This window comes from Sarcophilus harrisii, chromosome 4 (genome assembly GCF_902635505.1).
Source record: "Sarcophilus harrisii chromosome 4, mSarHar1.11, whole genome shotgun sequence".
Classification (NCBI taxonomy): Eukaryota; Metazoa; Chordata; class Mammalia; order Dasyuromorphia; family Dasyuridae; genus Sarcophilus; species Sarcophilus harrisii.
The window spans coordinates 440,416,412-440,427,833 of record NC_045429.1 but is presented as its reverse complement, the minus strand read 5'-3'; the positions used below and the strand labels follow the sequence as shown (position 1 = coordinate 440,427,833).

Genomic DNA, 11,422 nt, shown 5'->3' with positions numbered 1-11,422 from the left:
GAAGAACTAGGAAAGGGCAAAGAAGTGAAGAAGGCTGAAGTTTGGAATAACAGCCAGTACAACTTTGCCACATGGTTGGTTCAGTGAATGTATGCAGAGTTCTTCCGGAGAAGAGAGAGACAAGTGATGTGGCAAGCAGAGATAAAAAGGCTCTACCATTTTATCTGAATAATACGGTACAAAGGTACTGGGCTTGGGTCCAACTTTCCTGGGAGGGCCTTTATATTAGTGCTAATCAGAGGAGCTTCATTTTGTTTGTGTTCATTGTGGCTGTTGACTCGACCTGGAAATTCTGTTGAAGGTAATTTCTTTTTCTGATTCTTTTCTGACTCATTATTGTTGTTAATCTTTTAAGTGAATTCACTAATGTTTCGATTTTCTAAAAGCAAAAGCTGTAGGTGAAGTCACAGTCCCAGGGCTAAAACTAGCCTCCTTAAACTAAAAGGTCATGAAATAGGAGGGGAGTTTCCTAGTTATGTTCAAATGAGTCCCTCCATTCCCACAATTTTTAACTTCTTTAATAAGAAAAATACTGGTCGTTTTATGTAAAAATAATACAGCAAATTACATAACAGCTGTGTTTCCAAAATGCAGGGCCACCCTTAGACTTTTTCCCCCCTTGGATGGAGTTGTAAAAAAATAGTCAAGCCAAAGATTGCTCTCTTTTTCATAGTTTTCTCTGAACGGTATCCTAATATCTAAAAATCTTTGATTGTGAGTCTCAGAATTAGTCAATTGAACAAGTCAAATCAGGGGCAGAAAAATAGGAATTGGGAATAAAAGGATCAAAGTTCAAATACGTCCTCTGACCTTTAATCTTTGTTTAGGCAACTCATTTAATTTCTTTGGGCTTCAGTTTCCATCTATAAAATGGGCTAATCACTTCTGAAGACAGTCCCAACGCCAAATCTGTGATCTTGTAATCAATTCCAAGTATGTTGCTCAAAACAAATGTGGTCATATTCATTCGTTTGTCTCCTGGCTAGAAAAGGGGTTCTGGGAAGGAAGGTAACTTGGTGCAGTGGATAAAATCCTATCTTTGGAATCCAGGTTCAGCTATTTACTATTTATGAGACACGGATGAAGCCATTTCATCCTTGGAAGCCTCCTTTTTCTATGGGTAAAATGGGAGAGATGACCAGACAATCTTTGTCATTTTCTCCAGCTCCAGATATATGATCGTGTGATCGTTATAGATCTATCCTAGTGTGAAGGAGTTTGGCACTCATTCATTCAGTCAACATTTATTAAGCACTTATTATGTGCCAGGCATTGTGCTCAGTACTGGGGATACAAAAAGGCTCTCAAGGAGCTTATAATTTAATGGAGAAGACAACATGCAAGTTAATATCTATGAGCAAGTTCTATCCAGGATAAATAGGAAATAACTAACAGACGAAAGGCCCTAGAGTTAAAAGGGATTAGAGAAGCTTACTGCAGAAGGTAGGACTTTATTGGGTACTTAATGCAAGGGAGGTCAATAAATATGGAAGTTTAATTTTTGGAAGGAAAAACAAAATGACCAGTTAGTAAATATGGACAGAAGATGTGAAATTTGGAGATGATATCAAGGTACTTATGGGAAAAGAATGAAAGGGAAATAACCAGACCATTCCCTCTGTGGGTGATGTGGTTAATCAAGGGAACTGGGAAAGAAAAGTGGTGAATATTGGGATGAAACCAATTCCTTCATGTCCTCCAGGTTCCAGATTGCATGACTGGCGATTACCTAACCTGTGTATTGCCACAGCTCTGCCCTCCTCCGGGCCGTCCACTCCCACTCATGTCTGGAATGCACTTCCTTGTCCTGCCCCCTCAGAGTGATTTTCCCTAAAGTCCAGCTCCAGTGGCAAAATGGCCAAAAAGCCTTGCTATCACCCTCTATTGTGAGGGTTCTTTACTTCCATATACAAGGCACATCCTCCAGTAAAATGTAAGCCTCTTGATCACAGAGTCTGGATGTGGAAAGAATCTGAATCTGGATTCAAATTCCGATCCAGCTCTGGTCCCTGTGTTGCCTTGAGTCTCTCTGGAGATCATAGGTCCTCCTCTGTAAAATGAGGGGTTGAAGTAGGAGGTTCCTTTTAGATCTGTGACCTCCATTTTTGTCTTTGTATTCCCAGGGCCTCTGTGGTCAATTCTTTGAACATAGAAGTTAATCATACATTACACACTTACTGTGTCTACTAAATGCCTATTAAACAGATGATTTATCTTAAGCAGGTCTGCGTTAAACTGAAATAGGTTTTGTGGCTCTATAGAGACTGAAGTGTGTCCCATACTCTAAGCTTCAGCAAATGTGCTTAATTTTGCTAAATCTGACTTGGGTGTCCAGAATTGTTCAAGGCAAGAATGGAGCATATTCTGAACACTCACAGGGACAGGGAGGGCTGTACAGACTTTGGAGTGCTACTGATTGCTCCACAGGGAAATACAAGCACAGCATCTGGTTAACAGTTGTTTACTACCAAGGTCTTCTTTTTATGACTCATCTCTGGGATACTTTTTCATGATATGAATGAATGTCTTTCCTATGTGCAAATCAGCATAGTAAATCTAAATACCAATTTAGCTTTTCCTCTGAGATTCATTCCTTTGTGCAAACCCATTAGCAGCTGGGTCCCATCTTTAGGACTGGGGCCTTTCCTGTCAACCGTTGATTAAGTTCACTTCTCTGGGCCTGAAGTAGGGATTTAGATGAGATTATCTTAAGTTTCCTTCAGATCAATTTGACAGAGACATTTATAAAATGTATACTCTGTACCATTGTTCCAATGGCATTGTTCCAACCTCTGTAGATCAGAGACAAATAAAACAATTCCTGCCCTAGAGAAGTTGTTTTCATTCCAGTGGGGAAAACAGGTGCCCTGAAAAATGGAAGAAACCGAAAGGTTTTTGGTAGTAGGAGGATCCTGGAATGGACCTAGGGGTTGCCAAAGGAGTAGTGAAGAGGGAGAGCGTTTCTGGTCAATTGAGGAGGATCTTGCACAGGGAGGGAGGCAGGAGATCTGTGTTTGGGGAGCAGGGTGATCTGGAGTTCTGGGAAATGCTGCTGTGGAAGTAAAAGTCCGGGTCCCTCCGAAGGGCTCCTCTTGATAACCAGGAGGGGATGGCCGGTGTTACGGTTCCCAAAGCTTCGGTCGGACGCCAGCGGCCGTCCTTTGGCTGGCTTGGGGAGGAAAAGATCAGATGCGGAGAGGCTCCCTTCCAGAGGTCCTGCCCTGGGATGAGTCCCCGGGAAGGGACGGCTGGGGGCCGCGGGAGGGCTAACTGATTGACCACGCAGACTGAGCAGCCCAGGAAGCCCGGAAGAGGTTTGGGGAAGGGTGATGAGTCCGATTTGGGACCGAGATGTTACATTCAGAGCTGGAAGGACCTTCCTGGCCGGCGCGGCCAGCCCCTAGCCTTACAAACGGGGAAACTGAGGCACAACGGGCGGGGGCTTGGCAGGTTACACAGGTTAGGAGGACCAGAAGCGTGAGGGGAACCAGGCTGCGCCCGGCACTGGGAAATCGCAACGGCCCAGCCAGGAGGCTGGAGGGAGGGAGAGCTGGAGGGGGAAAGAAGAGCTTAGGGATACTCCTGCCCCTTCCCCGGGATGGGGCGGGGCCTGGTGACGTCAGAGCCCCACTTCCACACAAACATCCCGGGACCGGACCGGCAGCCCCCGAGGGCAAGGGCGCGGGGCGGGGCGAAGCGAGGAATACTTTCTCGAGCACGTGGCCGCTTCAAACCAATAGCGAATCAAGCTGGGGGCCCGCCCCCTGGGCTTGCCCGTGAGTGGTGCCCGGCAGGCTCGGAGCCCGCCCTTCCTCGCACCTGCGGCTTCGGGCCCCGCCCCCTCGCTGAGGCGGAGCGCAGGAGGAGCAAGGGGAGGGCGAAGCGAAGGGCCGGAGAGGACACGCCCCAGGCCCGGCCTCCCCTGACTCCCGCCTGGCCGGACTCTAGCGGTCCGGCTTCGGTCTCGTACAGAGCGGCGCCATGGAGCAGCGGGTGCTGCGGGTGCGGGCGGCCTTCCAGACGGGCCGCTCGCGGCCCCTGACCTTCCGCCTGCAGCAGCTGCGGGCCCTGCAGAGGATGGTGCAGGAGTGCCAGAAGGAGATCCTGGCCGCGCTGGCCGACGACCTGCACAAGGTACCGGCACGGAGGGGCGGGGTGGGGGAGGGGCGGGGACCGCCGGGGGGAGGGGACTGAGGAAGCAGGAAGCCCCGCCCCCGGCTCTGCCGTGCAGTGATTTCCGGCCCCCCTCCCCCGCCCCTGCCCCCCATCCCCGGCTCTGAGCCGTCCTTTCTCCCCCGGTCAGTCGTTCACTTCATTTAGGAAAGGGAGAGAGGACGTTTGTGCTGTCGCAAAAAGAGATGGAAGGGCGGCCGTGGAAGAGGAGTTTGGCCCGGCCCCTCCCTTCTCCGCCAGCACCGCCTGGGGACACGTGGGCTACTGGGCAGAATGATGGGTCAAGGGTCACCTCCGAGCATCCCTAGAGAGCTCTTCCCCTCCCCTTGGCCCCCGAGGAAGCTCTAACCAGTCCTGACCTCGTTACGGATTTCTTAATAGGGGAGGGGGCGAGGAGACAAAGAACCGCCTCGGAGCCGCCGACACTTTAATGGGAGGAAAAGCGCGGGGGGGGTGGGGGGGAATAAAAGTTACAGGCCTCTTCTGGACAAGTGAAGAAAAAGCGTCTGGTCCTACTGGGAAAGTCCGAAGGCGCCCTCTCCGGTCCGTATCGGGAGGACTTTACCCCAGCTTGGTCTGGGGCCAAGTTGTAGACGCGATGTGCGTAGGAGGCAGATTAGAGGGATTTATTTCATGGTTGGGCGAATTGCATGAGCAAGTGTTAGGAGTTTTGCCACAAAGTGGCAAGTTTAGAAAAAGATTAGAAAAAAAACAACAGTACAAGCAAGAAAGAAATGTATCCTATGAAACCTCAAGAAAATTGTAGATGTGATTCATTCATTAACAGGATGGGATTAATTGTCAAGCAGACTACTTCCTGTCTGCGACTCAGAGCTCCCCTTATGTCCCTTGTTACTTTCACAATGATTCTGTATCGTAATAGAGTGAATTCAACGCGTATAGTCAAGAAGTTATCAATGTCCTCGGGGAACTTGACCATGTAATAGAGAAACTTCCCGAGTGGGTTGCTCCAGAGCCGGCTAAGAAAACCATCCTGACGCTGATGGATGAGGCTTATATCCACTCAGAGCCCCTTGGAGTGGTCTTGATTATTGGGGCTTGGAATTACCCATTTGTCCTAAATATCCAGCCATTAGTAGGAGCCATTGCAGCAGGTATGATGTCATCTTTAATTTTTTAAATAAATTTATCTCCTCTCAAATTTATTTTCAGTTTAAAGGTAGAAGCCATTGAATCATTTTCAGTGAAGTCAAGTGGAATCATTTTTGATGAAGTCAAGTGGAATCATTTCTTCCCAGTGATGGTTATTCATGTTTGCCAGCCACTTAGTCTTTGCTTTTCATAAACAATATTTAATCATGATGGGGACGATAATTAGACATAGTGACTTTTTTAGGAAGCACTTGGGGAATATAGGCACTGATTTAGACCCATGGGATTTGTAAAAGCTCCAAAGGTCAGTTGAATAGAATAGGATTGGTGTCAGTTGACTAGAATCGGTGATCTTGAGCGAGTCAATTCTACTCTCATTGGTACGATACTAGCTACTACATTAAACGTTGTACCATGCTCCAAAAGCACTTAATAAGTGCTAAGAACTTTATACTTCATTTACATGATATCTTAAGAACAATTTAGCCATTTACTATCAACCAAATCTATTTGTCTGGGTAGTATTTTTTGAAAATTCCAGGAGGAGGAAAGTTCAAGATCATGGAGAAGTGCTTCAGAGATTAGGCCCTCTGTCCCTGACAGGCAGAATCTACAAAGTAGGTTAATTGGGAAATTATTAAAACTTGTTTTTTTAAAATGATGAAAAGGCTTGAGAAGCAGAAACATAAGTTACCTATCCTTGAAATGCTCACCTCTGCCCCTCAAACCCAAGTGTTATCTGTACCAGGGCTTTGTAAACATTTTTCACCAGTGACCCTTTTTGCCTGAGAAATTTTTATGGGACCTCAGATATGTAGGTATATAAAATAAGTAGACAGATCAAATATTTACTGATAATAAAAGAAATAATTTTATGATCCTCATATTCAGGAATTGAAGCTCACTTTTTTTTTGCTAAGGCAAATGGGGTTCAGTGACTTTCAGGGTTACACAACTAGGAAGTGTAACATGTCTGAGATCAGATTTGAACTTGGGTTCTTCTGACTTCAGGGCTGGTTCTCTATCCTGCACCACTTAGCTGTCCCGATATGGTCAGATTAGGCAGACAGAAAAACTGGAATAGGATTAGTGAATCCACCACTGCAGGTTTTTCTGAAGGAAGCAGTCAGTATGTGACATGGACTATTATAGCTTTTCCCAGAGAGGGGGTAAGGGAGTAGGAACTAGGACATTCCCTTCTCATATTACACACACATATACACAGGAACCCATAACCAAGTCTAGCCTCCTAACCCCTAACCTCCCAAACCTGTATTGGAGGGGGGAACAAAGTAGAAGGGTGAAAGTTATCTTAAGAATCTGTACCATTTCAGTTAGTGAGTAGAGTAACAGCAAAAAGATAGTTGAAGAACCTGTGCCCCCAGTTCAACATCGGCCTGCAAGCGGGTGAAGTTACTCAGATATTAGATATGATTCTTCCATACTTGTATTATCCAGGAAATGCAGTCATAGTAAAGCCATCAGAACTAAGTGAAAGGACAGCCATGCTCCTGGCCAAGATCATCCCTCAGTATTTGGATAAGGTGAGTATTTCCTCCTTGTTTTTATTTTTTAATACAGATTTTAATTTTTTTTTTTTAGGTTTTAGTAATGCTTTCAAAATTATCACCCCTCCCTCTCTTGCCTTGTAAGCAAAATAAGACCATTCTCTTCCTCATTCTGTGCCTGTGGAGTGCCCCTGCCTAGACCTGGCATTCTCACTTCCTGGAGAGTCCACTGAAGTCACATTTGGTCTCTAGGTCTGGTGATCAGCCATTAGCGTTCTGAAGTCTGTTATGTTTCTCTTAATGCTCTTGTGGTCCCCATGTAAATTGTTTTTTTTGCTTATATGTACTTTCCTCTATCATATTTGCTCAATCTGTTTGTATATTGGGGCAGAAATCAAATTGCAACTTCCTTAAGCCCAATCTACATTTAAACAGAGAAACTAGACAAGAGGCAAGGCTTTAGAGGGGTGCAGCTTGTGGTTGAGCAGGCAGACCTATTGATTTCTTTCTGTAAGGCTCCTTGATGTTCATAATTTGAGAAGTCTTTTGACACATTTTGTCATTATTCCCTCAGAATGTATCCTAGCCATCAACAGCAAACTTCTTTTAAGCACCCAGTGGAATAATTCCTGCATTTAAGGATTTGTCATTCCAATAAGAGAGACAGCATCGATATAGATAAATGCATATAGAGTATATGCAAGCTGAATACAAAGTAAACTTGAGAGGGAGGTAGCCACATTAGGGATCAGGAAAGACTTTAGGTAGAACAGAGGCGGCACCTAACTTGGGGGGTGCAAACTGAATTTTTTTTTAATGTTTTGATAACTCTTTTTCAATGTAATTGGTTCCCTTTGCAATCCTGGTTTTTTCCAAATGTTTTGTTTAAACTTTTTTCCAAATATTATTCTGAAAAAGGTTCCATAGCCGTCACTAAACTACCAAAGGGGCTCCCGATTCACAAAAATATTACAAATCCCTGATGCAGAAAGTAGTTCTTTAGTTGAGTTTTGAAGAAGAGAAATTTGAAGAAGAGTCAGAAGTGAGACAGGGGAAGATTGCAGGTGGGGCAGATATCTCAGACTGTGGATGTGCTTGGAAGGGAAGGTGTGTGAGGTGAGAAAAAAAGGCCCAGGACAGATTGTTCAAGACAGATCCTGTTGCAATCCTTCTCCCCATCCACGTTGATTTAGAAAAGGGTTGGACAAAGATTTTTAGCAGCACTCTTTGTGGTATCAGAGATACCCACCTTGGCTGGGGACATAACAGAATCTTAGTGGGCTGTAAAAAATACAAGGGGGTGAATACAGAGTGAGCAGGATCAGGACAAGAGCATTTAGACCAATACAACCATGTGAATAAAAGACTGACACCAGACTACCCAAGGCAGTGCTGTGAGATCACCGACAAGCCTCCTCCCCCCAAGAAGAGACTGGAGGAGACAGCCCCACCCCCACTTTGTTGAGGGTCGATGAGTCTGGAACAGAGTGCCAATCAACTTCACTGACTTGGCACTTAACTCTTCCTGATCCCATTTGGGTTTTTCTTGATTTGCCATTTCCTTTTCCAGTTCATTTTACATATAAGGAAACTGAGGCAAACCTAGGATCACACAGCTAGTAAGTATCTGAGACTAGATTTGCCCTTGACTTTTTTTTACTTTTTTTTTTTTTTAATTATTTGGAGAGGATTCTGGGAAGATGGCAGAGCAGGTTAGAAAATTCTAAGCTCTCCATGTTTTCTCCACGAAGAAGACAGAATTGTGCCTCAGGGTGAACAAATAAGAGTTGGGTCTTCTTGGGACAGTTGGAGAAGATTCCAAGAAAGTTACTAGGATCAAGATTTGGCACATTGAAGTCTAAATACCTGGAGGCTAGTTCCGCTGAAACTTCTGTGAGCCCCAGGAATTTTTGCTTCCAGTCAGTGGGGGTGAGTTGGGTGTCTGAGTCAGAAAATTGTGGGAACCTCTGCTGGTAAGGAATGCCAGGTCTGGCTGTGCTGCTGAGATGAGGCCCTGGGACGGAATCAGCACATGGCCCAGTAAGTGCAGGAGCAGGGGACAGATTGACTACAGCTGGAGGGTGAAGTGCTTAGGTTGGGGTTCCAGGCCAGAGGGAAGAACTGGACTCCTTACAGTGAGAATGGGTTAAAGAGGAAACAATATATATATATATATATATATATATATATATATATATATATATATACAGAAAAATATAAAAGTCTTCTATATTTATTAAGAAATAAGATGGAGAGAGAATAGGACAAGGGGAGGAATATAGAAGGATGTATAGATTAATGAGAATGGGATAAAGAGGGAGAGAGAGTAGGAAGAAGGATTGGGGGAGAGGATAAGGGAGGGATCCTTAGAGGGGATAGGTTAAATGATAGCAAGGCACTGTATCAGATAGAAATAAAGTAAAGGAATCAGCAGGGATAGGAAACCAGAGATAGACACAAAAATCAAAATAATGATGAGTAGAATTAGGGAGAAAAAAAGCAGGGATAATAATAATTGATCTCAAGGTTAAAGTTAAGATAGATTCAATCAAAAGAGAAAAATAGGAAAAATATACTGTTAGCTATATTAATATTTTAGATTATTTAAAACATCTACATAATAAGGTTAGAATATTGCTGTGGTATAAGAAATGATGAGTTTGTAGAGTTAAAAAAATATGGAAAGACTTAAATGTAAGAAGATGCTGCTATCCACCTTCAGAGAAACAGAACAAACATGCATAATAAAACCTTACATAGATGTCTATGAATGTCTATATGTCTGTGTATATGATTATAGATAGCTATGTATATGTATGTGTGTGTGTATGTGTGTGTGTGTATTTTCACACTTAATTGTAGTCTACTTTGGGAATGAGGGGTGAGAAAAGGGGAAAAAAGGAATAAAGTAAAAAGCAAAGAAAAGATGGATAGTTCTGAATACAATGTATAGTGTTTATTATATATAATTTCTTGAAATCAAATTTATTATTTTGAATGTTCTCTTGTTCTGTTGCACACATCACATTTTTTTCTCTTTTGTCTTTAAGTTTTAAATAAATAATTACATTAAAAACAAATTTTAAGAACATTTGTTATATGGAATAACTTTCGGGAAAAAGAGAAGGAGGGATACTGGGAGAAACTCTGGCCATGTGAAAAACAAAGATGCCAATAAAAATTCATTTTAAGACTTTAAAAAAAAAAGGAAAAGTAATGGAGAATTTCCCTCATCTAATCAGACTGGTGCTCCATTTCATCTGGTTCTTAGAAACAATCCAGTTGCTCTGTGTGGTAGTGCTGCCATTCAGAGACCAGGTGTGGGAGCGTCTGGTCCTGGTATTCACCAGTTTATCTCAGATTCTCCAAAGTGGCGCCTGTTGAAGAGCTGACATAGATAAGAGAGTAGTAGTTGACTGATAATAAACCTCTAAAGTCCATAGGACAAATGATAGGATTCTGTGAGCTCAAAATCAGCTAAACTTCACCTTGTCCTTTCTGACCTTTTCTTTCCCCGTGGCTCCTACTGGCTTTTAACCTTTGACTTCCTCCCTCTGCTTTCTCTAAACCAATCATAAAATAGGAACTTAGTGTTTGTTATGCTTTACAGAATAGAGTTTTCTGGTTTTTTTAAAAGTAGGAAAATTAAACCTCTGGTCTCTTTCTTGAAGGGCACGAAACATCATTACTGAGTTCTTTCTGAAAGCATGCAGGTTAGGAGGCTGTATCCTTTTCCTTGGCCTAGAATAACACCAGCCTGGCCACACACCTTGCCAGACCTCTTTTTACCATTCTTTTCCTTTCAGCGGCCGGAGCTGTTACCATGTATTGGGGAATCACTTAATGTTTTGAATTTGTTTTTTTCTTTCCACAAAGAAGTTCCTAATGGACCCGAAAGGTGCCCCTCGTGGAATTTTTCCTTCTTACAGTTCTGTAGCTTCAGTGAATATTTTGGAAATAGCTTTTTAAAAAATCTTACATTTAATTAGTGCTATTCTTTAGTGGTTTTTGTTTGCTTATTTGTTTTAAATTAACTTATCTTTCCAGAGTTCAGCTTTTGGTTTTATTTTTGCCTTCTTTATGTTTTCTTCCAAATAACAATTTTTAATTTTCTCTCTCTCCCAAGCCTAGCTTGGGGACACATATCAATTGTTATGGGGTCCACTTTTGCTAAAACTGTGTAGGTTTTACTGCCACTCCAAAACTTCAGAGGACATCTGCCATGGAATAGACCCTGAGCCAGAATGGCTGGCTTTCAAAACGTGGTTCCCTTATAAGAATGACTTCTTCGCTTCAAGCCTTTGCATAAGGCACCAGATTATCCAGGACCGTGATGTCTGAATTTCTGAGTCTTGATGAATTTCTTAAAGCTCAAGAACACCAGCCTCTTCCTGGCAAGATTTGCTGCCAACTTAAGAATCTTATGACATGGTAGACTTAGTCTTTACTGAGCCAGAAATAATCAATACCATCAGATAAGTGTATAAGGAACTGAAATATTTTAAGAGTATCTGGAATCAGATCTAGATCTTCTGTCATAATCAGGTCCAATCTTGCCCTTGTCTGAGCGTGTAGCCACAAGGCTCAGGTGGCCAGGAACAGTTGGACCCAGATCTTAGGACTCTGGT

At 43.3% G+C, this 11,422-nt stretch overlaps 1 protein-coding gene across 3 annotated transcripts in view; it reads left to right on the top strand.

The window, feature by feature from the left end:
• Positions 1 to 203: 203 nt before the first annotated feature.
• ALDH3A2 (aldehyde dehydrogenase 3 family member A2) overlaps positions 204 to 11,422 on the top strand; it is a 43,271-nt gene continuing 32,052 nt past the window's right edge. For 2 of the 3 annotated variants that reach the window (XM_031967832.1, XM_031967830.1), the window contains exons 1-4: positions 204 to 301; positions 3,949 to 4,134; positions 5,057 to 5,288; positions 6,745 to 6,830. In XM_031967832.1, coding sequence (XP_031823692.1) covers positions 3,982 to 4,134; positions 5,057 to 5,288; positions 6,745 to 6,830 — 471 coding nt within the window. In that variant the 5' untranslated portion in view covers positions 204 to 301; positions 3,949 to 3,981. Of the gene's footprint in view, positions 302 to 3,772; positions 4,135 to 5,056; positions 5,289 to 6,744; positions 6,831 to 11,422 lie in introns of those variants that run through there. The other variant, XM_031967831.1, reaches the window with a different exon arrangement.